Raw genomic sequence first — 26,680 nt, 5'->3', positions numbered from 1 at the left:
AATGTTACTGAGTACACAAAGCTCTCTCTCTTTCTCTCCCACACACACACACACACACACACACACAGAAATATTGAAGCCTTGTCTTTGCCCTTCCAGACCGGCTCACACGCCTGTGCTCCTATTCTCTTTACAGTGTAAATAAAGCAGAAGGGCTCAGGGAACTAAATCCAATATGTCAATGGACACCGCAGCACAATGAGCAATAGAGACCCAACTGGATATTCCCCTGCTACAGGCTGAGCTTTCCCCACGCTTCCTCTGGCCTAATAACGGCACAACAAGAGTCGTGTGACTCACGGCACCCTTCCCCCACAGTTACATATTACCATCCCTCCTCAGTGCTGTCTAGAAAGGTCATGTGACCCTCATCAGCTTCCCGGTTTGGGGGAGGGGAGGCAGATTGAACCTGTTCTTTGTTAGGAGGTCAGCCCCAGCTCTATGGCAGGAAGCGCTCCTACCATACAGCATGTAATAGAAGGGCAGAAGGCAGTGTGGAGGGATTAGAAGTGACTGAATGAGCTTTTGAGCGCTCATGCAGTAGAGAGCTTGTAGAGCCGGCAAGGTTCTCACAGCACAGTACTAAAGGCTTGACGAATATGGCTCCCAGACCTTTAAAACTGCATGAGGCTGATGTAACGGGAAGAAAAACAAATGGACTATCCACATAAAGTTGAGGCACGGGTTGTGATTTTATTACCGCTCAAATAGAACTCTGGACAGTGGCATATCCATGGTTTTAGGTGGGGGGGGGGGGGAGCAGATGGTACACTCTCTTTCACCACTCATAGATAGCCATTAATATAGTGCGTTTTTGGATTGTTGGTACATCTCAAATTAGAGAAATCACTTTACTCACATGATTATTTACATACAATATAAAATACTTGACAAAGCACTTGGCAAAGCCTGTATGAGTGGGGTAGAAACTGTACCATGTTTTCGATTTTCCAGACGGTAAGTTGCTATTCAATGCAAGTGTTGAGTGTTGAGCTGTCCAGAAAGATGGCCATTTTCATCATCATTACCCCTTAGTCTTGGAATAAGAGCCTTAAATTTAGCATTGCAGTGGTGCCCTGCACTAAAATGTACACATCAAGAATATAGTATATAGAAAAGAATTGATTGACTGATTTAGACAGTCACTATTGAATAGAAAAACTACTACGGGAATGTTATTCACAAAAATAAAAAATCATAGTTATAGGCCTGTTGGGGATTTTTCAACCAGATCTCTCTCTAACAAGGGTTTATGTTAGTGGCAGCATTGTTAATATCTGAACGTATACTGTGCTGTCAGAATTAATAGCAATTTGGTGCCCTTGATAGAGATGAGTTAATACACTCTTGAAGATGAGCTATTGTCTCTACTTAGAAAATGGAGAAAATTAGATGCAATTCTAAGCTTAATTAATTAAATGTAATCATCAAAGAACCAAAATACAAGTGAGGGCAGGGAAGGAGGGGGTTCGGGGGATTGTTGGACGCTAAATGTTTGGGTTTGGATACAAATGTATTGACTTTTGTGAGTTGTGATCCGCACTATTTGCTGAACCTGTGATTCGTTCTGCACTGTTGGCACTCTGAGGAAGAAATATCTAGGCCCAACATAAATAATGTCTTTTCGTTTTTTTTCTATGCACTAGAAGCCCTTGATGCACAGCATGTTCAATTCTCATTTTTAATTAAATTCCAATTCAACTATGGATCCTACTTATGTGCATATGATTGTTTCAACCACAACTCATCTAGATCAAGAAACATATTGTATAAGCCTTGTACAGTATGGACTAGAAGCCTGGCAAATGACTTCGAGGGAATACATTAGCCTAAATCATATCTACACTTCCACTATGATAGAAATGCTTTATTTTGCTTCCAGAGTGCCTCAGTATCTTGCAGTCAACCATGTAGTCCTCACTGTATTAGACTAAAATAATGAACAATTCTGAAATACCCACTGAGATGCAAGAGGCAAAGGCCTGATGGCTTCTTAGGGGAATATATAATGTCTGAGGAGGCAGATGGGTCATATTTGAAACAGGTGTGTTGATCAGAAGTGGAATCAGGGCCAGCCCTATGCACGGGGCAAAGAGTCTAATTTCTCATTATTTTCTGGAAACGAGGCACCTCACCTCCTCACCACAATCTGTCTGCCCTCATATATCCCACTAAGGCTCCTTACACTCAGACTGTCAAGGAGGGAGAGCGCTGGAACTGCTATTTGGCAGTCCAGAGAGCTGAGCTCATCTCAGCTTATGCCTCCCTCATGTCTCCATTTATTTGCTCTCACCAAAACAGGGATCACTCTGGAGAACATGGATATGTCAGGAGCCTTTCTGCAGCGAAGACCCACAAGCGGCAGCTCCACATCAGAGACCTCCGACTGATGTGCTAACACAGACCTGCTCGTCTTCTGTGGAGTCTACTTATTTCTCTTCTTTGTCACTCATCCAAAATGGATTATTCCTCAAATGTAAATGTCCCATTTAAAAACTGCATCTTGTGAAGATTACAGGCCCAATATGTTCTTATATGGGAATATATGACCATGCCCTGTCAGGTGCACACATATTTAGGTATTTGCGAGGGATATGTTTAATTTGACTTGCAGGAAGGGAATTAAATAAGCTGATTCACACATAACTCTACTGTGGATGCTAAGGAGGGACAGTCTTGGCCTTGATAGGCCGTAGCTGATATTGCCTCCGTGGATGCCATCTATAAGGGTTGCCAAGTAGGGATTGAGGACATGGTTAGAAATGTGAAAATTGTCAATCTGTTCCATGTTGTTGATTTTTAAACATGCATGAAGTCTCGAAATCAATCCAAAATGCATGTTATATCACTGGAAATATATACTCCATTTCATTTGAGTCTACTAAAAATGTGTTTCAGATTAACCCAATCAACTCATCAATCAGAGGAAGCCTTCCAATGACCCATCCCTAATTCCCTTGGGTATTTTTGTTTATTATCACCAACAGCACTTAGCTTTGCCAGTTATCTGTGACCTGTGGCGATATAACAGCCAAAAGAAGATGGCCCCAAATATTATAAGTACAATTAAACCCAGTATGAAAGTGTTAAGGGATATTTGGGAGATGCTTTAAGTCCTCAATCATAATTTACCAATTATTGATTTTTGCATTTTAAACTTCCCCAAATGAAAAATCACTGTAATATTCCTGTAATATTCCTATAGGGACTTGCATGCCTGTGATACTCAATAGTGCATTCATAGACCTTATCATATTTTGAAAAAAATATTGTGTTCCTGTGGTATTACTGTAGGATATTGTGATATAATTTATCCAATTTTTGACCTATATTTCCTGCATGATTTTTTTTTCCTTTGCTGTGATATTTGCATAGTACCTTTTGAAATTTGTTATAGGATTACTATAGTTCTAATTTGAAACCATGCATCATGCCATGCATTCAGTTTACAGTTAAATAGGCTATTATGCTATTCTCATTTTCCATCAAACTGTATTTTTTTTTTTTTAAATAAAAGATTTCAACCTGTCTTGGATATAACATTATGTTCCCTATCAAACCCTTGGGCCATAATAATTTTAGACTCGAGACTAGACACACACTACTATAATATTGCAATCGAGGCTTTAGCATATGTCATGCGCACATATTTCGGTGTGTACGGTAACCAAAGGAATGTGTCACACCAATGTAGAGCCGTAATGATGTCAACTTGTTATTTACTTTCCAAATCTGAATGACTGAGCAAGGCGAAAGGAGAATTAATCAACCACTGTGTGACCGGGCAGGCGAAAAATACGGGAGTGTGGGGGGAGGGGAAGCGGCTCAGAGGCCAGATACATGGTAGGGCTGTAGCCTCACATTCAGCACAGTGCTCATGTTGTAACGTAATGTCAAAGTAATAATGTAGATTAGCACGCTTATTCGAAAAGGGTGTAATAACGACACTGACTGGACAACCGCACATCGCCTATTTAATTTTTCGGGTCAAATTTGCGTCATACTGAGCTTCCCCCCTTTTGGTGACACATCTGAAGCTATTTGAATATCAAAGAAATATATACAGTTAGTACTGTGGCGACGGTACCAAGACTTAGCCCTCCAAACAGAAGTGGGCCAGCAGCACGTGTTTATCTGTTTATGTAAGCTGTGCCCATTCAGTAGTGATACCATATAACCTATAGTAGATGTTTACAGATCTAGCCAGATAGAGCAATGATGTAGAAAATAGATGATAAATGCAATTAGTGAGATAATTAATTAGCCTATGTGCTTGGTAAATATTGGTTGTATCATTGCCTTAGAATAGAGGGGGCTCATGTTTTCAATAATCAGGTTTAAGGTCAGTACCTCTCTCTCTCTCCCTCTCTCTCTCTCCCTCCCTCTCTCTCTCTCTCTCTCTCTCTCTCTCCCTCCCTCCCATTCTCCGTCTATGTCTCTCTCTCACTGCCGATCAGCGCCTGCCGCTGTCTCTTTACGTTCCATTCTCAGAACGCTGAAACTCCACTCCACTGTGTAGCCTGCAGCCCCAGCCACAAAACTCGTGTTTATTTTAACTTTACAGTCTACGTGGTAAGTCACTTGTGTGTGTGTAAATACGCTCCATAGCACGCCGAATAGCCGACAGTGAGTCATATACCTGCGGTCGGAACTTGAAAGATGATAATAAGCAAAATGGGAGGAAAGTCGTCGCTAGCTCACTGAAGTTGGAGGTTCTCCTTGTGGAAGAGGAAGAGGTGGCGGACACCACGAGTTCACTCTCATAATAAAGGTAAGCAAGAAACTCCGCTGTCATGATTTAGGCTGCACTGTATTCAGGTTTCTGTGGTTTTTGTATAGATAATGACTTTCTGAAATGGGTGAATATGGCGTTGATGGTGAGATTGCCGGCACTATACATTAGTCACTCCACACGTGTGTTGAAATTCCTGCTTGTGTCTTTTAAATTTCCTTTTCCTTGTTTGGGATCTAAACTATCTCACTTCGGCTGGTTATATTCACTCGTGTTAAATCTCGCTAGTTGAGCTGTTGACTAGGCTACTTCAGAAAATACAAGAACTTTTTATAGGATGGAGATTGTCCCCATTATATTGAATTGTAATGGTATCTACTTTGCCCTAAATAGCATATTAGGCAGGCTGCACCCTCTTAAGTTGCACTGATCCATTTTCAGTCTTTTTTGTCAAACTGAACTATGAATGATACACATTTATTGTGCCATGCAGACTTAGGAAGCGCATGAGTGGGGGAGGGGAAATACATTCAGCTGTACTAGACATTGCCACCAGCTCTTCAAGGGACAGTTTATGTTACAGCATGGCTACAATACAAAGCTGTTGTCTGTTTACTCTGTCAACTACACTTGTCTTAAAGCACACCAACGACAGCATTATATAATGTTCAAAGAAAAAAAACAAAGCTGTAGGCCATGCTGATTCCACCTGTCCACACAACAGTTTATGAAACATTTTACTTGTTTAAAGAAGCCTGGAAGTATTTTGTCTCATGTAGATGCTTCTTATTTTCCAGTTTGCAGCTCTGGCTGTTCTCTGTAGTTAACTGAGTGATGGGATAGAGCATGTTCAACCACTTTCACATGTCTAGCCTGGGAACTGAGGATCAAAGTGTTCATGATTAAGTCTATGTTGAGGCAGTACATGAGAGGGATCAATTCAAACCCAAATAACGGCACAAACATACTACACTGCTATTGGAATCTTATATTAACCTGATTCCGCTCCTTTACTTAATGGCACCAATGATTTATGCCCAAGTGATTTTCTTGTTGGCCTAAGGGCTGTTGTTGGATATTGTTTGTACCCAACTCCAGTCAGTGTATTGTAGCCATGCTGTTTAAATCAAATGGACACATTTTAATGAGAAAGTTATATTGTGGAGAAGCTAATTTGGGTGGTCCCGGCACCTCTCTGAGGACAAGATACTGACCGGACTTGACTTGAGGTTTTTGGCTGCCGCTGCCACCTCCTTTCCACCTTGGGGTTTATTGGATAGTGAGCTATTGGTCATAAAGCTGGATGACACACACTAGTGTCGTCCCTACAGAGATACCACAACTGTCATACCTCAGACTGATTCTCATTTTCAGTGGATTTGTACATGAAGAAAGAACATACCAGACTTCTTACCGGTTTTCCGTTAGTAGACTTGATGATTTGCAGTAAAACCCAATTACAGTCGTTAGAAAAACAGCTTTAGTGCCATCTATTAAAGGAACAATGGGGTTTTATTATGTCTTAATTGCTTGTCTCAGACAACTCTACCTTTTTCCATTTGTGGAGCTCTAAATGCTGTTGGTGTGTCACAATGTCAAAAGTCATCAGTGCCTCTCATTTTGAGCTTATGGTCTTGTGTTGACAGAGAGAGCAACTGTAAGCTTTCTTGATGCTGCATAGACTTTGAATCAGATCAGACATAGTGAACATACTGTTCTGATGGGATTATATTGTTTTTCTTTTGATAGGCTGTTTCAAAAGATGGACGTAGTTACCTCTGAATCCAGTCCTTGGAGGGCATAAATAGATAACATAGTTGGCCCACAGGTTATTGTCTGTCTACCTCTTGTTCGGTGACAGGATTTGAGATGAAACCCCTTGCCTTTGGTTTCAGTGTTAACTGTGCTGAGGGCTGAAATTAGCTGACGGCAAACAATATGTGTAGGTTCATGATCCATTATTTTGATGGCCTGTAGTCGGTCCTTTCATTTTTTCTCTAAATTGGTTTTTGATAAGTCATTGAAGTCTAACCACTGTGGACCTGACTTGGTGGGCAGAGGCACAGAAGAGACAGCGGGAAAACTAAGGTACATTGTGTTAGACTGTATGCGTTCAAAACAGAGATTTATTCCCTATTCACAAGCAGGGCAAGGAAGTCCCAGAGAAAGCCCATGTCAGCCCATGCTGCTGTAAAGCTCAGTATCTGACTGTCCAAATATTTCTGCAGCAGTATTTATTTATGATAGGCCATGGGGGGAGGTAAGCCATTCTCTCCCTCCAAAAGAGACTTGCAGTGTGCATGGGCTACCAGCCAATTGGCAGACTAGCAGTTACTCTGAAATAACACACATCCAAGTACTGGCTAGTTCAAGGCTATAGTTATTTATTTGGACTTATTTTGGATTTAGGGTGGCTCTGCTTATCGTTGTGTCTGCTGTGCCTTGACCTTTCCTTAGACCATGTGTTTTTAAGTGAGAGTTAGTGGGAGGAAGCCACAAGCATTCAAGGGTGTGTTTTAACTTCCAGCTCTGGTTAGTGTCTAGCAGCTAATCGGTTCCTGTTGTCATGTCTACACTAATTGCAATTAATATATTCAGTGTCCTTGTATGAAGATTCTTAAAGTTAAATTTCATTGTCATGGAACATTTTCACTTTAGCACTCATCTGTCTGTATGAGTTTATGCTCAGTAGTCAATCTCCAGCATTAGCGGCCCTCAGGATCAGTGGACGCAGTTTTTCCAAGGTTAGTCTGTAATTGCAAACAGGCGATCTTATTTCTTGATGATTATAACAAGGAAATTAGACAAATATTAAGGTCCACTTTGCCATTGTCCGTGCCTGCGTCAGAAGTGTAATTTTAGACTAGGTTTTCAGAATGAAAGCGTTTGAGTGGAGTCACTATTGGTACTAGTGGATGATACTCATCCAAGCGCGTGCATGCCAGAATTTGAACATTTTCTACCAAAGGTAATATTGTTTCAAATTAGTCTCACTCTCGCTCTCATCCCCTCCTGATTTCGTACAAAAGCCATGAAGCTTATCTAGTCAGCTAGTCTGTGAATTGCGTAACATGGGAGATAGTGGTGAAAGAAATGAGGAAACCTTATGAAGAAAAGTGTGCAATTAAAACCATCATTTTCAAAAAGCAACAATACTCGAGAAAGCAGTTTTTACTTGAGACTTTTAGACACAGTGAGGATGCCATCAGCATTATCAAAGTAGTTGTAGCTACAGTAAAGAACATCCTTGAGTTGTACTATGGCTTTTACATAATGGCTCACAACACTTATGCTTTGTCAGAAAACATTTCTTCTATATAGTTTACATAATAATAAAAAAGACTGGAACAAGCTTGAAATATGGCAAACTAGTTTCCTGTTTATCACATTTTAACTTAGCAACCAATCATTAAGCGTGATTATGTGTACTTGATAGGTTCATGAAACACCTTTTGGCAATCAGTTGGCCTGGTGTGAAGTGAACTACTCATTCACTGTTTTATTGAAATGATTAGAGGACAAGTGACAGGGTTAAGGTTCCAGTTCAGCCTACAACACAGCAGTGACTAAATGCATGCTCTACGCGTTATTACTGTGACATTTTTATTGAACAGGCATGAAAGTAATATCATCACAGTCGACGATTTCACATATTTGAATATTATGTTGATTTTAATGTCAATCATTGGCTGAAAAGAAATGCCTTCCTTTACTAGAGACAGTTCATATGCTCACATAAGATAACAAGAAATAGTAGTTAATAATTAATGATGCAGTCGTAAAGATTTCTCTGCTGTTCTCAGTATCCTCATGCAGGTCATCTGTCTGCAGTCAATGGCCGTGGGCAGCCACTGGTAAGGTTATCTTGTTTTTGAGGAAAACCCTGAATAGTGGCTTTCAGCGCACTGCTCCGGATATGAAACGACCATCTGTAGAATACCAGTGAAAGTTTCATGTTTGCTACAGCATGGTTTGCCATTTCCTACTCTGTAGTCTGAAACTTGTCATAGTGATACCACAGTTTGGCTGTACTGGTGGTTCACATAAACACGTACACTTAACAGACAAAACACGCCTGTTTCTGGCACTAATGTACTACGTGCACCTCAACCAGATAGTAGCAGGCGGAGGTGTATAGCTCTGCAATTACACTGATAGTTGTAAATCATTACAGCAAGAGTTGGTTAATCATTTGCTAAATGAGACGAGGAGGGCAGAATGCTAGGCACGTTTAGTGAGAATGCATCCGTGCCAAGCAATTTACTGTAAAGAATCTCAGGAATTGTGTCTTAAACTAGATATATAATGTTTTGGTTGTGTTCACCTGGGGCTCCAGTCCTTGTTAGTGCACTGTGAAATATTACAAGGTCAGTTTTCTATTGCAGGGGATTAATGCTTTGTCGTAGAGAATGTGGAGGAATAGAGCGTTGCCATGCTTTCAGTATATACTCCATGTGTACAGTCAGCTGCTTGATGGGCACTGTGCAGAGGACACACACACACACACTGAAAGGAAATCTTTTGTGTGTAGCACTAGTGTCATGTTACTGTGTATGTGCTTTGCGAAGAAAGAGTCAAGGGATGGTTTAGAATGGAGATCAGTATTTCAGCGCACTCGTCCGCCTTGCCTGCTTGACCCGATGTCAGATGGAAGGAAAGCTCAAGGAGAGTGGAGGGGGGGTGCGGGGGGGTGAGGGAGGGAGATTGGGGGGGGGGCATTTAGGGTGGCATGAGCAGCTGTTGACAGAGAAGCAGGATCTTCTGGTCACCATAGCAACACTTTTATTGCCTACATCGGTGTATCACTGTGTTTACAGCTTATTTGTGCAATCCTCAATAAGCCGGGCATCTTGCTGAAAACAATTGCCTGGCTGAGGCTTCTGTGTTGACAAATACATTCTCAATGACGGTAATTCTTGCTTGCCGTTGTAGATACAGATTTTATATTTACAGCACCCAATAAAAAAAATGATTATGGCTGAAATGATTAAGTGGCTAAACGCTTCACTTACCGTTTTTCTCTCAGTAAAAGCCCTATCCCTTAATTTTAGTACACAGGCTTGTCAAGAAATATGGTTGCATAAGGACTTGGTATCCATGAGTTTAGGTTCCTATCATCGCTCAAGATAATGGTCGCATCCATAATGTCTCAGCAATGTGCAGCCAGTACACCATGTTTTTGTCTTTCTGTATAACAAATATACCTCCAATATTGAATTTGTTGTTGTTGATGAAATGAACTCATAATCTTATCTCTATTACAGATGCTATTGTCAGGAACTTTTGACTCATTATCATGTCACACAACATAAAGGCATGAAATATGGTAAGCCTGTGGCATTGTCTTGTTGTGTTGGCCTAGATTTAAAACCGCTTCATTCATTTTACTCGCTGTCTTTGTTGCACAGTGGCAAATTAATTATTTAAAAGAGAATGAGTTCAGTTGTTCACTCGGTGTCCTTGATGGGTTAAAAAGGGGCAGTGAACTATGTTGCACCCAGCACACCGACTTAAGTGGAAAAACAAATCTATATCTCCCTCAATTGGTATGAACTGATCAGTTTATGTGAATCTGGTCACATGAACGCGAGGTCATATTGATGAAAGGGTTTTTAATTGTTGTCTTAGGCTGAAGTAACAGATCAGGCGTGCAGTGTTTCTGACGGGGGCTTTCCTGCTTTGTTCTCTGTGAGGAGCATTAGGCAACATGGTGAGGCGGTATTAGGTAATTGTGTTGCTGCTCTCAGATTGAGAAATATGACTTATTTTTCTCTGTGTCCCACAGTCCCCTCCAGTATTTACATGCATAACACCCCCCACACACATACACACACGCACTAGAGCGAGAATGAGAGAATGAATTATTACTTGAGGTTGCAATTGCCCTGGTGTAAATTCCAGTTAGCAAGTAGAAGCCTATGACGAGCAATATGCAAAGTCGATGAGAAATTTTCATTAACGTACCGTAATTTTTAGTAGCCTGTGTTGGTAGTTTGCTTTCTCAAATTCCAGATGATTAAATACAGTGACATTTTTGTTCCCAGTGCCAAAAGCTGATCCCTTGGTCAGATTTTAATGAAAAATGTGCATTTCAATTCTTTTATTGAAAGGCCACATACTATTCTTGAGAACTTTGTTTTGGAAAATGGAAAAAGTAGTCATTTAAAGAGACCGGAAAGACCTTGAATTTCATCTGGGTCTGTAAAATTACACATGATCGCAATGCTGTGGTAAGAGGAGGCGTGCTGCCCTCTGAGGTACATTACCACCAAGGCTGTTTTGCCTTTCTCTTTTGTTTCTTTTTTTTTTCTTTTGCTCCATTTTTGTTCGAGAGAGAACAGTAGTATCCTATTATTTACTGCAAAAATTACAAAATTTTGAAAAAATCCTTTTTGTTACAGTCCTTATTTCACCTAGTAGTTGATTCCGAAGTTTTTACTCATCAGTATAATTGAGTTGGACATTTTGTTCCATTTGAGCTTTTTACTGCAGTCCAATGAAATAAAAGTGCCATGAAATCGCAATACATCGCAGTATTGAATTGTCCGTACTGTTTGGGAAAACAACCCAGGTGCAGATCTCTTAGGCTGCGTTGCCTGCTGAGGTCCCATGGTTGTTATGATGCCAATATGCTAGTGGGAGTTGTCATTTTTATTAGATGCTAATGGGTTCAGCATGTGGGTGGATCATAGGTCCTGATGAGAAGCCATCATGATAAATCCTTTCAGTGATCCTCAGTATCTGTCACCATCCCCCATCCATTCCCCTGGGAGAAAATAAACCACAGGCTCGGCGGCGCATGTGAACATCCATTATGCTACTGCTTGAGAAAAATGTACATTAAACATGTTTTTGTTCACATTGGGCCTTGCAAAAAAAATAAAAATCTTCAATTATTCACATAAGCCCACCAAAGATGATGCAATCGCTTCAAAGTGTGATTTATGCATACCCAGTATATCAAGGATTTGGCTCATTGTAATCCCTGTCAGGATCAAAGGATCTGGGCAGGATTGCAGTATCAGTGGTTGTAGTAGCGCCAAACACACCTCTCACCTATATCCTACACTGTGGCGGTGGAATTTGTTACCCCGATGACCCTTTTCATTGTTAGCTGCTGAAAGAACCAGTAGGCCTAAACGCTGAAAGTGTTGCCACCCAAAGCAGGCGTGGGAGAAGTGTTTCCCCTGGAGACTATAGGCTACCATCCCCCACAGTTTCGCCGACCTACATTGGCTGTCGCTAAGTGACTCATTGAGAAAGGCAAAGAATAATGCACAAACGGTTGTTGTGACTACCTGTGTGGGGGATCATTATTTATCATCCCCGCTCCCCTCCCCCACCGCCTCCCCCCTCCCCCTCCCTATGTCCCCCCCCCCCTCCTCCAAGACTGCAGCCCAACCAAAAGCTTCAAAGGCGGGTTTTACTCAGCAGAGCAGTTCAAGAGAAAATGGCTGCTGTTCTGTTTCCAGGTCTTGTTTGCACATCTGTCAGGAGGTGACTGTTCAGGAGAAAATGGGGTCCCTGGCATGCTAGTATAGAATGTGCTTCTGCCTTCCTCTCTTTTTTTAAACTGCCTTTTTTGTAGTGTCCTGTTTTTCTACATCATTCTTACAAAACCCTACATGTACATGATGGCTGGCTGTATCCCGCAGCACCATTATTTTTTTAGATCAAATGTTTGTGTTCAAATTGTATCTTTCTATTTTAGTGACTGGGGGGATGAGCCCTATTTAGAATTCTACCTAAATAACTATTTACATTTACATTATTTGTTGTGACCACAGTAGCTGAAATTTGACATGAAGACTGTGTTAAAATTTGCTATCAACCGTCTTTGAAAAGGACCGTGCTTTCTTTTGTGCTGTTCCAATCAATGAATTTGTTTCTAGTTCTTTCAAATTGGGCAAAGCAATGTTGTGTCCTTGAGTCCACACCACAAACTATCCTGATCTATTTTAGGACAGATTAGCAAGCAAAAATTTGTCTTTGTAGTAGAGTTTTGCTTTCTTATTACACACACTGAGCACTGATAGGTGATAGGTGTAACCCTAGACTTATAATACACAGGTTATTTTAATTAAGATATTCAATTATATAAACCTTGTGAGTGGTTCTGTGTTAGCTAAGATTAATGAGCTTGAGTGTTAATCGGTCTCAGAACCATCTTGAACCTTAAAAGATATTTCTGGCCACAGTGAATATTAAGCCCTTTTCCCAGTGTGCCCGCTCTCCCTTCTAAAAATCCCCGTGGATCCGTGTTATCACGCGACTTATTTCCCTAGATACGATTTGCATTCAACTCCAAATGATATCAAAATAACCAAATTTTTAAGATGGCAAACAGTAAGTATAGGAACGTAATCAATGGAGACGTGTGCGTCTACACAATGTTTGCTAGGCCTCATCTAGTATTACGACAGACTTTTTATGAGTTACACAGACATGCTACTTGAAAAACGCCCCTAGTGGTCAAATGTGGTAGTGCTATTCTCTCTCGCAGAGACCAGATAGAATGGGGCTCTATGGAGAATGTTCATAAAAGTGTGTCTTGTAAATGATTAAAACCCCCAACTGTGGATTGAATTTACACCCAGGTAGTATTTCCTCTAGATGTAAAGCTTGATAATGTTTTATTTTTGATAAAATGCAAGTTTTTGTCCATTACCTCATGAATAATTAATGTACGTCTGGTGACCTCAATCATCAGCTTTTTTGCGGTAGTGTTGTTTTGCTGAGTGTGGAAGTATCAAAGACTCTAATTCTGTTTTGTTTTATTTTATTAATTAACTAGCTAGTTAGATGAAATGACAGCGGGTGAAGTGGCAGTTGACAGCGTCGCTGGCAGCAAGTGTCGTAAATGGGTCGTGCGGCCATGGGAGCCAGCTACTTATTATTCATGAACCCTTTCAGCCAATGATCGCAGATTAGCCACAGCGCTAGTGTGGTCATGTACAAGCATGGATTCTCAGGAAAAAAAACAAGAAGAATGCATCTTGCCGTTTATACTGTATGTTTATATAGCCTACAGTTATACTGAAATGATATTGCTTCCATTACAGAAAATGTACTTTGATGTACGTCAATAATATGCAGTGGATTTTCATCAATACATTGCTGTGAAATTAGTTGGTTGATGGCACACTCTAATGCTAGCAACATACATTTAAAGCAGTAGGGAGGAAAATGATGAAATATGACAACAGAAAGCAGCTCTCAGGAGCTACATAACTGACGCTATCTTACATGGGTTACCTTTTAAGTTTTCAAAATTAAAAATGCATATTTAGTGTAATGTTTCTGTTAAATCCAGTTTGAGACCAGCCAAGTCTATAATTTTGTAAAATAAGAAACTCCACTAGAAATTACTGACATTTTTAACAAATACGGAGGCCCCCTGATAATTTCAGTCACATGCAAATCCACATCCCTCTATTGATGGGCATATCAGTAGCTTCACCATAGGGGTTGAACAGCAGAACTGTTTCTTTTTGAGTGTTACTGATTTAGAATAATTGCAAGGCACACAGTGGTTTCCTTTATGTAGTTCACCTTGTTGGATATCATTGTTATTAGTACCATATAGTATTATTTATGACTTTTATTTTTGTTCAGGCATTGCATTTGGAGGTGTTGTGAGTCTTATCAGACAAGCTATAACATGTGTTTGTGCCTTCCAACAGGGAGGCATCATAATGTTGCGTGTCAAGTTCAATCTCATGATAGCTCCAAAGAATTTTTGAATTTAGAGAGTAAACTCAAATCGTGGTGCCCACATGAGATGATAATCCAGTATGAAGGGCTTTATTATTCTTCTACACAGCCACAGGCCATGTTGCACTCTGGTGCAAGGTTGGGTGAAGAGCTGGGGAGCTTGGTGTGGTTTACACTGTTAAGTAATTGCCGTTACTGTGCAGTAAACATGCTAAAGATGACCCTAATGAGCCTGAGGACAACGGCAGGGGTTCTCATCATTGGCTCAGTAGGGTGTCCATTTGTCTCTTTTATCCAATGTCTTTCTTCTTCTACGTTCAGCTGTTTACATATGAAACCGAAAATGTTGATACCATTGTAAAATGGGAATTAATTCTAGTCCCAAGTATGAATGAGGGTGGAAAAGGGAGTTGCTGTAAAGGAGTACACATGCTCTACAAATTTTTCCTGTGTAAATAAAGAGAGAAAAAGAAAGTTTTTGTAGTAGCAGCCTCGCAAGTGCTTCCATTTTACCTGTGCGGTGTCTGTCTTATTTGAAAGGGATCATGTCTTCAAACTCTGACTCCACTTATCACTTCACAGTGGATAAGCCTGCGAGCCAGTGCCGAGGTTAGCGTTTTGTCTGATTCCCTGGAAGAGGCAGTGTTTTGTCAAGGGAGGCCTGGATGCCCAGGGAGTGGTGTAATGGATGGTGGCATCATGGGCCCATCTGATAGAGGGATTATTGCTGCTGCCTTTCCCCTTTGGGACTCAAGCCCCTCCAGGCTGCCTGTTAATTATGTTTCCAGTTGTTTGGTATGTGGTGGCGGCGGCCCTGGGAGCAGCGGCTCTCCACTTTGATGTGGATAGCCCCTTCCAAGCCCCTCATGTTATCTAATTAGCCAAAGAGAAGCAGGGTGGCAGCGGGCTGTGGGCGACACACGGCCAAGGTAGAAAGGCTGAAAGAACCAGGGTTGTTTGGGTTTCTGGAAGAGGGAAGTAAAGAGCTCTTGTCTAATGAGTTGTTTATTTTTTCAAGTGCATGCCCACTGATTTACCCCACTGATCAGTGGCCACCCAATAATAATAATAATGATAGTAGTAATAATAATAATAATAATAATAATAATAATAATAATTAGAAACTATGAAATGCTGTGCTGAAACCAGTAATGTTTCTGTTTGGTAATATTTCTTTGAGATTGAATTATGTGTTCTAGCGATTGTATTGCAGGAAAAGTTTGTCTCAATGTGATATTTATTCTCACACCAGCCTCGACTTAATAGCCCCATCTCTGTCTGTTGGAAAATGTATAAGAAACTTCATATTCTGCCTCCATCAATTGCAGAGGTTGTTCCATTGCAGGCCCTTAGCATGTGTGCTGTGGTACAATAAAGCTAGAGTCCATCTGAAAGAATATCCCAAGGTGAAGGAGTGAATAATTCATGTTGAGTAACATGTTCAACCCCTCTGGCAGTATGCCCGCTGGTAATTGGGACAACACTATTCTCTGTCTATTTTGCTGGATCCTTCTTGTTGCTATGCTACCAAAGGGGAACTTGAGTGGGCCTTGAAAGTGTTTGGAATGGAAGTTAGACAAGCATGCATTCTTCATACCTGACACCCCCCCCCCCCCCCCCTTTATTTCTCTGTCTAGTCTGGACAAAATGTCTGTCCCTTTATCTCCCACAGGTAAGGCAGGAAATAGTTTTGACATATGGTCATGATTCATTCTCAGGTTGTAGTGTGTGTTTGAATCAAGTTTAACATTTATCGCTGTCAAATCTTTACCCTGCTCCAGAACCATTTTCTTCCCTAGCTCCTTGTTGGAATTACAATTTTAAAGTTGGGATTTTTTACTGTATGTGTATTTGTGTGTGTGTGAGTGTCTGTTTGTAAGTGCAGTTCCAGTTCCATTTGCATTATGTTGGTAATGTAAATGCATGAGCCATCGGGAAATGACAAACTACTCAGTATTCTCGTGAGTGTTCATCAGCCTGAGGACAAAAACTTGATGGAATTAATAAAACCTAAATTGCCTTTTTTGTTCGTTGAGCTCCCTCCACTTTTGAGACAATCTCAATTGAAATGTTAACATAAGGGCTATTAAACAGTTTTATTTGTTGAAAACAATCCTGAAGGGAAAGTCAGACTGGCTTCTATATGAGTAATTAGCCTCATGCTCTCTTCTGTAATTTACTAGATGGACAGCAGACTGGCATTTAATATCCTTACTGCTTTATCAGGCCTCCTTCCATCTAGATGGTTGGCCAGGTCACTAATGGGAGGCACCATCCACTTCTCTGTGGAAGCCAAATGGATATAGATGCTGCCATTAGGTCAGAGAAAAGAGGTTGGAAATACTTAGCTCCAGTGCTAGAGTTGGATTCACAGGTTAAGTGACCCAGCCATTGACATTGTCAGAGGGAGGAATCATGCAACAATGGGCAAGACAAGAGGGAGCATATACTAATAGAGGCTGCAAGTCAGGGCCATCCCATGTGTGTGTGTGTGTGTGTGTTAAAGTGAGTTTGCGCGTGGTTGCACTGCTAGCCATGGATCAAGACATAATTCATGCAGTGTGCAGTGATTATATCTATTTTTATTGGAACATGATAGATATGTCATTTGTCAAAATGATATAGGAGGCCAACAGAGGGGTACTCTTATGGAAATTTATGTATTACATGTTATCTTGTGAGACCGGGGAATGAATATTAACCTCAAAATCTCCTATTCTTGTGTTATATTTTCTAGAGTGAGCCCAGCCTTCCTACATACCTCCTCCGTCTTGGTGGGCTAAGATGAGTATAACCAGTGACGAAGTGAACTTCTTGGTCTACAGATACCTCCAAGAATCAGGTATGTCTGACAGACAAAGATCTGCTGAACACACTGACGCTGCTGTCTGCTGAAAATATTTTACTGGGGCTTTACTGGGGACACATAAACTTGCAGATGGTTGCAGTTTGTAGTGTTTGGTTATCCAAACTCTCGGCATCTAATTTTACCAATGCCCACAAGATGCAATTATCAAACAATAGATTTCTACAGAAAAAGCACAAATTTGTGCTGTTCATTTCATTACAACAATTACATACCAGTGAACTCCCATTGACCTATTAGCACTCTTAATTTGGATGTTTCATGAGACCCATCAAAATGATTCTGTGACTGGATGGAAATAAGCAGGCCATTCATCCATTCTAATGGAAATGCTTTGTGGATGCAGAGAATATCACTTTCCTTCCTCATGTATAGGTGTCAACATGCTTTTCACACTAACCTATTTTTCAGGGTGCAGATGAATTATTAAGGTCCTAGCTGATGCGTTTTATTAGTCTTTATTTAGACTGTCTTTGAAGCTGGCAGAAAGCAAGCTAGCTCTGAGATGTCAACATTGACTTTGGCCTGTGTTATAGCATGCTCAAATGTCATACTGGTTTTGTTGTGCTATTTGGTCTTTGTTTACAATTACCATTAGCATTGTTTGGATCAGACGAGGCTCGCCTCTGAATATTTGTGTTGTGTTTGTGTACATCTTGTGCTTGGCACCCTCCAGCTAATGAATGTGAATCGGATTTTGTTTTCAGGTTTCTCTCACTCAGCATTCACCTTTGGCATTGAGAGCCACATCAGCCAGTCCAACATCAATGGAACACTAGTGCCCCCTGCTGCCCTCATCTCCATCCTGCAGAAAGGGCTTCAGTATGTGGAGGCAGAGATCAGCATCAATGAGGTGAGAGCAGGGCGCCGGTGCCCCCGGCTACCAGAGCTGTCTGCCATCCCTTAACGATACAAAGACTGCTACTGTCAAAATACTCACTACATTCATCTCTACAACAACTCAACGTACATCTCTACTGAAGTCAGTTTCCTGCAAAGCAACATTTCTGGCATTTTCAGTCATCTTCATGCTAGAAGTCTTGTCAGCCGGGCCACAGTTTCAACTACACACATATTGTCTCTGGTTCCACATCAGAGATTTTGTGTTGTCTCTGGTGAAGTGAAGTGGCTAATGGGGCTGGCTGGCCACACACACACATCACTATCAATAGATGTGAATTATTTACTAATTAATAGATATGATAACTTGAATGGACTCCAGATCAATACGATTTTACAGCAAATTCTACTCTAAATTACTGATTTATATTCACATTGTCGGTGTAATAAATTCATGATCCATCGTTGATTGCTGTTGCCCTGGCAGGACGGTACAGTGTTTGATGGTCGGCCGATCGAGTCGCTGTCCCTCATCGACGCGGTGATGCCAGACGTGGTGCAGACGCGGCAGCAGGCCTTCCGCGACAAGTTAGCCCAGCAGCAGGCCGCCTGTGCCATGGCTGCATCCGTCTCCGGCCACCAGTCCAATGCACCAAAGAATGGAGAAGCCACCGTCAATGGGGAGGAGAACGGCACCCACAACATGAGTAAGTTCAATCTCCTGTTCTTAATGGGAGTGTGCCGAATATATCACAGCAGGCATCGGCCTCATCTCTGTAAAAGGAAAGTTGTGATCATATGATAATCAGGTTAGGGGAAAAAAAAGTAGTATTGTCTCCTCTAGCACAAAAAAAGGTTCTCCCCCCTGTAAGTTTCTAGAGGCACGTTATAAATGAATATGAGTGAATAAAACGCATTGTTATGTTTTTACTGTTATAGTTTATGTACTTAAATTTTCAACCTTGTGTCATATGCTCGGGAAAGAAAGTACAATGTTCACTCTCAGTTTTTAATTTTGACAAATAATCGAGTATCCACTGACTACATGAACTTTTCTAAATATAAGACTTTAAAATATGCACTGTGATGGAGTGAATCTGTGTGTGGGAGAGGGGAGAGAATTGAAAGACATGGCAGGCGGGGGCTGCTCCTTGTGGGCTGCGTTTCTGCCTTGTGCTGTCACAAGGAAGGCAGGCTAATGGATGCATTACGCCTACGAAATCAGCCACAGCTTTCCAAATTCAGATGATATCTCCAAATTATCATATGACAGTTTGACACATAAAAAACATTACACAAAACGGAGGGACATTTTGTCCAACCACTCTGCCCATCCCTCAAAACAAAGTATCTTTGCAGTTTAAAGTGTGTGCTGGAAGGACATGATACCCCGCTGCAGTGTGGTTTTCACAGAATGCGAGTTCATTAGCAGCTGTTTAGTTAAGCTAAGTTCAGCGAGTGAAACCGGAGAGGTGTAGATCAGGTGAAGCCCTAGACAAGAGGAAACGGAGCGGATGTTTGTGTCAGCAGATCCCTTAGGAATTTAATTCGAAGGTGTGGGTGACAACAGGAAGAGTTTTCTCAATGTGAGTTAGGTTTCAGTGTCTGAGGATGCAGGGAGGCATCAGCTTTACATGGTATTGCAGAAAATCATCTCTAAAAGCGCATTAAGCTATCAAAGTCCCATGTTAGGATGGTTAGTTAGTTCTGGGCTTTGATTATTCCATGATTGCTTTTTGTCCTCCAAGTAGGTCAGTATTCTCCAATTAAGAGAAACAAAAATAAACAGCGGCATGTACCAGCTATAAGGTTATTGATTTTCTCTGAAGATGTCTCCCCATTATTCAAAAGGTGACCCCTCATCGCCTTTGAACATTTGGCATGAATAAACATTCGTTAGTTCGAGAAAAAATAAAATGTTCTTTTTCTTTTATTACCCCCTAGCTCTTCTGACAAATGTGTATGCGTGTGTGTATGTCTGCACGTGTCCGTGTGTGTGTGTGTGTGTGTGTGTGTGCGTGTGGGTTCACGTCTTATCAGATAACCATGAGCCCATGGAGATGGATATGGATGTGGAGATACCAGCCAGTAAAGCCACGGTGCTCAGAGGCCACGAGTCTGAAGTGTTCATCTGTGCCTGGAACCCTGTCAGCGACCTGCTGGCCTCAGGGTGAGTCTCTCTGGATCCTAATTCATCATCATTCCACTCCTGTGTGTATTACTCAGTGCACTGAAATGTGCATGAATTGAATTAGCTAAAGCTTGGAGGGTTTACTTGAATTACGCACGCTGGTTGAATTACGCTATACTGTATGTCCGCATTGGTTTTCATGTAGAAAGATGTGAACGCTGTATTGCTATTATTGATTTATCGGTTTAATAAGAACCAACTCTGACAGCTCGTACTCCCAACAATATATTGACCTCCCCTGGTGTGTTGGTATTGCCTTCAGCTCGGGGGACTCCACAGCCAGGATCTGGAACCTAAACGAGAATAGCAACTCCAATTCCACCCAGCTGGTGCTGCGCCACTGTATCCGAGAAGGTGGCCAGGACGTCCCGAGCAACAAAGACGTCACCTCACTAGACTGGAATGTAGGTTCCCAATCATCCATCCACATCTATCCTCTTCTTCTCTTACCGTGTGGCAAACAGACTGTGCAGTTTAGGATGGTTAAATAACAGTTCTATTATCTTTTTGTCCAAAAGAGCGATGGGACTCTCCTAGCAACAGGGTCGTATGATGGATTTGCCAGGATATGGACAAAGGATGGTATGTCTTCCTTTATTGTGGCATAGTATCGTTACCTGAGTCAGCACCGTTTAATGCCATTGTTATTGTGAATAATAACAATGATAATTTGTTGAAGGATCCTTTCTAAAAGAAATGGATATGGTTCTTATCCATTAGGAAATCTGGCAAGCACCTTGGGGCAGCACAAAGGGCCAATATTTGCACTGAAGTGGAACAAGAAGGGGAACTCTATTCTCAGTGCTGGTGTTGATAAGGTATTTCATAAATTACCTTGAGCATGGATTTGTGTCCTTGCTGTTGATGGCTGCTTTCAATAGTAATATCCTTGATGTTTTTTCCACTACTTTTGAAGTCTTTCAGTATTCATTTTAAAGAGCCTCTTATGTGGCATTCTGTTTAATCCTTCACACAGAAATACAGCATGCACTCATGATTCTTAATGTACGATTTCATTTTCCAGACGACAATCATTTGGGACGCGCACACAGGAGAAGCCAAGCAGCAGTTCCCCTTTCACTCAGGTAAAGCCAGTGTGCATCACACGCGCTTTGTTTTCTACTCACTCAAGAGGTGTATTGTGCGCTCATAGGCATCACAACCCTTAATGAATGTGGGCCTGTGTGTTTGAATCTTCCACAGCCCCAGCGCTGGATGTCGACTGGCAGAACAATACCACCTTTGCCTCCTGCAGCACAGACATGTGCATCCATGTATGTCGACTCGGCAGCGACCGGCCTCTCAAGACCTTCCAGGGCCACACGGTAAACAGGACTTCTTGTGTTCCTCTTCTGACATCTCACACTGTCCCGACCCCATAGGCGGTCAAGCAAACGACAGAACTTATGTAATGAGTCTGTTATTTTACTCTGATGGTATGTTTTTGATTTGTGTTTTTCAGAATGAAGTGAATGCCATCAAGTGGGATCCATCAGGTATGCTGCTTGCCTCCTGCTCAGACGACATGACCTTAAAGGTGAGACTCTTTAGTTTCAGAGAGGAAAAACAGCGACAAAGACGAGTGGTGATTGGTGTTTTTCAATCGTACTTGTTCCTGCTGTTGCCTTCCTGCACAGATTTGGAGTATGAAGCAGGACTCCTGTGTCCATGACCTCCAAGCTCACAGTAAAGAGATCTACACCATCAAGTGGAGCCCCACAGGCCCCGGCACCAGCAACCCCAACTCCAACATCATGCTCGCCAGGTGGGAAATCGCTCACACACAGACCCCATACAGTATCCCACAGGGCACCACCCAAGTTTGTTCAATTCTGAGACAATGTTCAGGTTTGTGTGCTCAGAACGAACGGTGTGTGTGTGTGTGTGTGTGTGTGTGTGTGTGTGCCTGTGTCCGTTTGTGTGCCTGTGAAGGAGACGCCTGTCAGGGCCTGGCGCTCAAAAGGAAACCATGTCCCAGGCAAAGTCCCAGTGCTAGTAATTGTCAGTGGCCCACAGCCTTACGCCCTGACCCAGACGTGCATGCATGTATAAATGTTCTAGTTCAAATACCACAGGCATTTACAGGCCTCGCTGACATCCCAGCGTACGTGCATATATTTCACTCTGGATGTAAAACTGCCATTGTCGGCACAGCTTGTAAGGAACTTGGTAATCTTAAGTAAATGCCACCGCTGAATGTGTGCCATACATTTTTAATTGACTTCAATTTCGCTCCTTCCATAAAATCCTTTTGAGCTCACTTTCAATTGTTGCCAAGGGCACCCGTAGCCGATTAGGCTTGCCTATTAATATCTCGGTGATGAAGATGTGTTAATGGAAGTCAGCCAGTTTTTTTCATTATCACTTGCTTTCAACAGTGTCTCAGTTTCAGGGTGACAGATGTTCACAGTGTCTCACTTTGAAAAGTTCACACATCTTATTTTGTTTGTATGCCGTCAAAGTACGACTTTTTGCTGCCTCTTCACCAGGCATGTTTCCAGTGTGCCGTGCGTAGGATGGTGGGGTTAATGTAATGCTGTGAAATTCCATGGGACAAGACATTCTGATGCTAGCAAAAACATGATTGTTGCCGTGACAAACTGAACCCCCTAAAGATGTGCTTTCTGCTTTCATGTGGTTCAGTTTGGGAGTTCTGGGGCTTGATTTGCTGCATCATAAAAATCCTTCCCAGTAGACTGCCAAGTTACGCGTCAAAAGGACCGGGGAGAGGAAATAAGGAAATTAATAAAATAAGGAAGTGAATGAAATGTGCTATTAGGGAGCAGCTCACAGGAGCTATACAATATGTCATTATTGTAATTCATCTGACAAGGATATTTTAAGAATTGCCTAAATGGATCATCTTTTAAGTAAAACAAAAAAAACAGGATTAAGAATCTGAATGTGTGCAGTTGAAAGAAAACATGACCCTTAAACTTGTCTCTCCCACACCCGCAGCGCCTCTTTCGACTCGACAGTGCGACTGTGGGATGTGGAGCGGGGCGTGTGTATTCACACGCTGACCAAGCACCAGGAGCCGGTCTACAGCGTGGCCTTCAGCCCCGATGGCATGCACCTGGCGAGCGGCTCCTTCGATAAGTGCGTCCACATCTGGAACACCATGGTAAGTGTCCGACTGCGACTCAAGCTGTTGCAACCAGCAGAAGAGAAGATTTATTATGATTGCAGTCTCTCGGTGGAGTCGGTCATTTATCGGTTGCTCTGTGGTTTCAGACTGGAGCCTTGGTGCACAGCTACAGGGGAACCGGTGGTATTTTTGAGGTTTGCTGGAACAGCACCGGGGACAAAGTTGGTGCAAGTGCATCAGACGGCTCGGTAAGCCATGGACATTTTGATTACTTTTTTCAGATTTGTAATGATTTGTTATTTGCATGTGCAGCTCTTTAATTTACTCAGTGCTTCTGTTTGATAAAATAACACTGATTGAAAAGTCCCATGACTAGCACTTGGAGAACAGCGATTTAAAAAAGAAAATGATATTCAAAATCATTAATCCTGTAATCTTTACCCTCCAGGTATGCGTTCTTGATCTCCGAAAATAGCTGGTTGAGACTTTGAAGATGAATTCTGGAATGTGCAGCAAATTGCCTTCTTCTGACATCAGCGGACACACTCTCATTGCTCAAGAAGGGCTGTAAGGTGGAGTGGAACAAAACCCTCACAGGACGAAAACCACGTGACTGCAGCAGCCTCTAAGAAACCAAAACCAACTAAATCCAGTGAGCCTCACGGTTTGTGGATGTGTGTTTTATAATGCACATGCCTACTGGAGACCACAGCGGAAGTCGGCTCAGAAATCCCCAAGACTGGACTAAATCCAACTCCCTGGGTGCATCCACGTTTTAAAAGGTTTCTAAAGAGGAAGTGCTATGATCCCTCCAGGCCACTGATCCAGCTGTTATATGGCCAAGGATGGAAACACACAGATGAGTTTGTATATAGAGAAAGGTGCGAATGAGACACACCAGTGTTTGGCTGTGTTGGGCAACAAATTATGAAAGGTTTTAGAGTTCCTCTGAGCAAATGTTGCTTCATGTCCAAATCAACAGATTGGAGACATGATGAAAGTGACATTATTAGTGAAGCACTGGCATTCTCTGTTGACAGGGTGCTTAACTTCTCCTCAATGGAGAATAGTTTGTTTCAAGAGTACTTCTTGCTGATCTTTTTTTTTTTTCCACAAAAGGACAAAATGAAATGTGCCGCTACAAGGTAGTTCTTAGCTCATGTTTGTTAACATCAAGGTCAACGAAAGAAAAACTGCCAAGAACTAACCTCTTAAAATGACCTGTTCGATTCACTCGGGGGATTAGGAAACGTCATTTTGTGGACGAGTCTACATGATGTGAAAAGTGTGGTTTATAAAGAGAATTTTCTCCCTTTTGGATGTAAATTTAATGAATGTAAAGATATGTAAATTAGATGAATACACAGACTTATATACTGTGTATATATGTTTATATACAGTACACTTTAATGCCATCATGTAGGGGCTCATTACTGGCTAGAGCTCTCACATCTTTTCTTTGCTGGTATTCCGTTACAAGACCTTTTTAAAATTAAGTGCATGTCAGACCAGTTTCTTTTGTCACAGAGTATGTTCGGCTTGGCCAGTCGTATACAATATATCAAGTTAGTTTGTCCAGTGAGTCACTGGTGGCATTGAGACAGATGAGGTAAACAACTTTTTTTCTCTCCTCTATTGATCGATGTTCCGCTGCAAGCCATGGAAGAGATCTGCTCCTCGTTCAGTGGAATTATTTGGTGAACGAGCTAAATATGGGGATGTAACTGTCATCATCGTCTTCTGCTTGGCTTGCTGCTTTAATTTCACATTTTGTGTGGAGCAGGACGGCACAGATCCTGTCAAAGCATACCTGTGAGGGCATCATACCCACCTGTCTGGGGGAAAAACTGCTGCATAAATATCATTACCATGGTTTCCGTTTGGCACTTTCCCCTGATCAGTCTACTGAAAATTCAGCGCACATTATGACTAGAAAGTGGTTGGTCAAGCAAAAGTCCTGCTGTTGCTAAAAAGGTTACGATTGGTCCAGTTAAGTTTAGGTCCCACATGATGCTGCCAGCTGATCAGATTTGGTCAGATGTGACTTCTGATTGAGATGAAATGCCTGAATGGTGGGCTGAGCTTTAACAGTGTGCAGTATGTCTGTTTCTGCTTACTGGGGTCTAATGTAAAAACTGTCTTCACTAACATGCCACCTCTTTGATATGCCTTTTTTGCTGGTCCCTTTCCCTTTCAGTCAAACTCTGTTAGAGCAATGTGAAGTGCACTTTTTCTGATGGTGGGTTCAGCAAATGTTTGGATTTTGCTGAAAGTGAAGGGCCAGGGTTTTATTTTTTTTTGTTTTTTTTCTTTACGTCAGAATTGGACGTTGATGGATGGCTCACTGTTGTCTGACTTGTTTATTTGCTGAGAGCCGTTATTGTCTGTGTCAGACTGAGAATTGGGCTGTGGCTGGTGGCCATCTTGGCATGCTAAGGAGCCCAGTGTGGAATAAGTGCTGTGACAGCTACTATCTCTCTCGCACCCTAGTCTAGGGTGCGCTCATCTGTTTCAAGACAAAACGATGAAGTCACTCAATGTCTCAAATAAATCACTCTATTTTGATATCGGAAAACTTGGCGGAGTCTGTTTCTTGTTTGATTTCGTTAGATCAAGTAACTGAGGTGGTAATATATCTAATGTGGGAAGGACCAAAGAAGGGTTGGGAATGGCACAAGTCTTATGCAATCACTCAAAAGACATCAAAGAATGCTGTCACCAACAAAACCTTAAGAAACATTCTTGATATTTAATATTGTATAAAATAGATATGAGTAAAAATACAAGACGGACAGCTGGAACTTTGGAAAGTCTAAACACAATTACTTCTCTTTAAAAAAAAAAGACTCATTAGCTTATTACGTTATCCTGTACTTAGGAAGCTTAATACTATGAGTGCATAACACAAAACCAGCATGCATCGTACTGAATGCATTTTCTTGAAGAATTGTATCTTCAAGTAATTAAGGCAAATTTAAAGGTCAGCCTCTATTCATCAATAAGAAAACGTCAGGTTTGTTCTATTGACTATCTGACTGCTACATGAGACAGTGGAGTACCAGTGGGACCATTCAATTACTGTACAGTTGATGGGTCAATAATGTAACACCACACTGTTTTGCAGACTGATTAAAAGGGCTTAGTGCTAGGAAGAAATGAAATGCTTGGAATCAAGAGGCAGACTTATTCTGTCATGTCAACTAATGAAATATCAAAACCATCTGATTGCTGGAAAATCTCAATAGGAAA

General features: G+C 41.6%; 1 protein-coding gene across 1 annotated transcript; it reads left to right on the top strand.

The window, feature by feature from the left end:
* Nucleotides 1-3,807: 3,807 nt before the first annotated feature.
* Nucleotides 3,808-25,999, top strand: tbl1x (transducin beta like 1 X-linked). The gene is made up of 16 exons (XM_071926992.2): nucleotides 3,808-3,843; nucleotides 4,609-4,771; nucleotides 17,184-17,288; nucleotides 18,020-18,165; nucleotides 18,640-18,859; nucleotides 20,193-20,322; nucleotides 20,606-20,747; nucleotides 20,862-20,925; nucleotides 21,064-21,161; nucleotides 21,368-21,428; nucleotides 21,547-21,668; nucleotides 21,806-21,880; nucleotides 21,981-22,108; nucleotides 23,302-23,467; nucleotides 23,578-23,679; nucleotides 23,880-25,999. The coding sequence occupies exons 3-16, from the start codon at nucleotides 17,231-17,233 to the stop codon at nucleotides 23,904-23,906; spliced, it is 1,539 nt and encodes a 512-aa protein (XP_071783093.1). The 5' UTR covers nucleotides 3,808-3,843; nucleotides 4,609-4,771; nucleotides 17,184-17,230; the 3' UTR covers nucleotides 23,907-25,999.
* The last annotated feature ends 681 nt before the right edge of the window (nucleotides 26,000-26,680 follow it).

Source organism: Centroberyx gerrardi, chromosome 10, assembly GCF_048128805.1.
Source record: "Centroberyx gerrardi isolate f3 chromosome 10, fCenGer3.hap1.cur.20231027, whole genome shotgun sequence".
In the NCBI taxonomy this organism is placed as follows: domain Eukaryota; kingdom Metazoa; phylum Chordata; class Actinopteri; order Beryciformes; family Berycidae; genus Centroberyx; species Centroberyx gerrardi.
The sequence above is the reverse complement of the archived record's forward strand: the minus strand, read 5'-3'. Positions and strand labels throughout refer to the sequence as shown.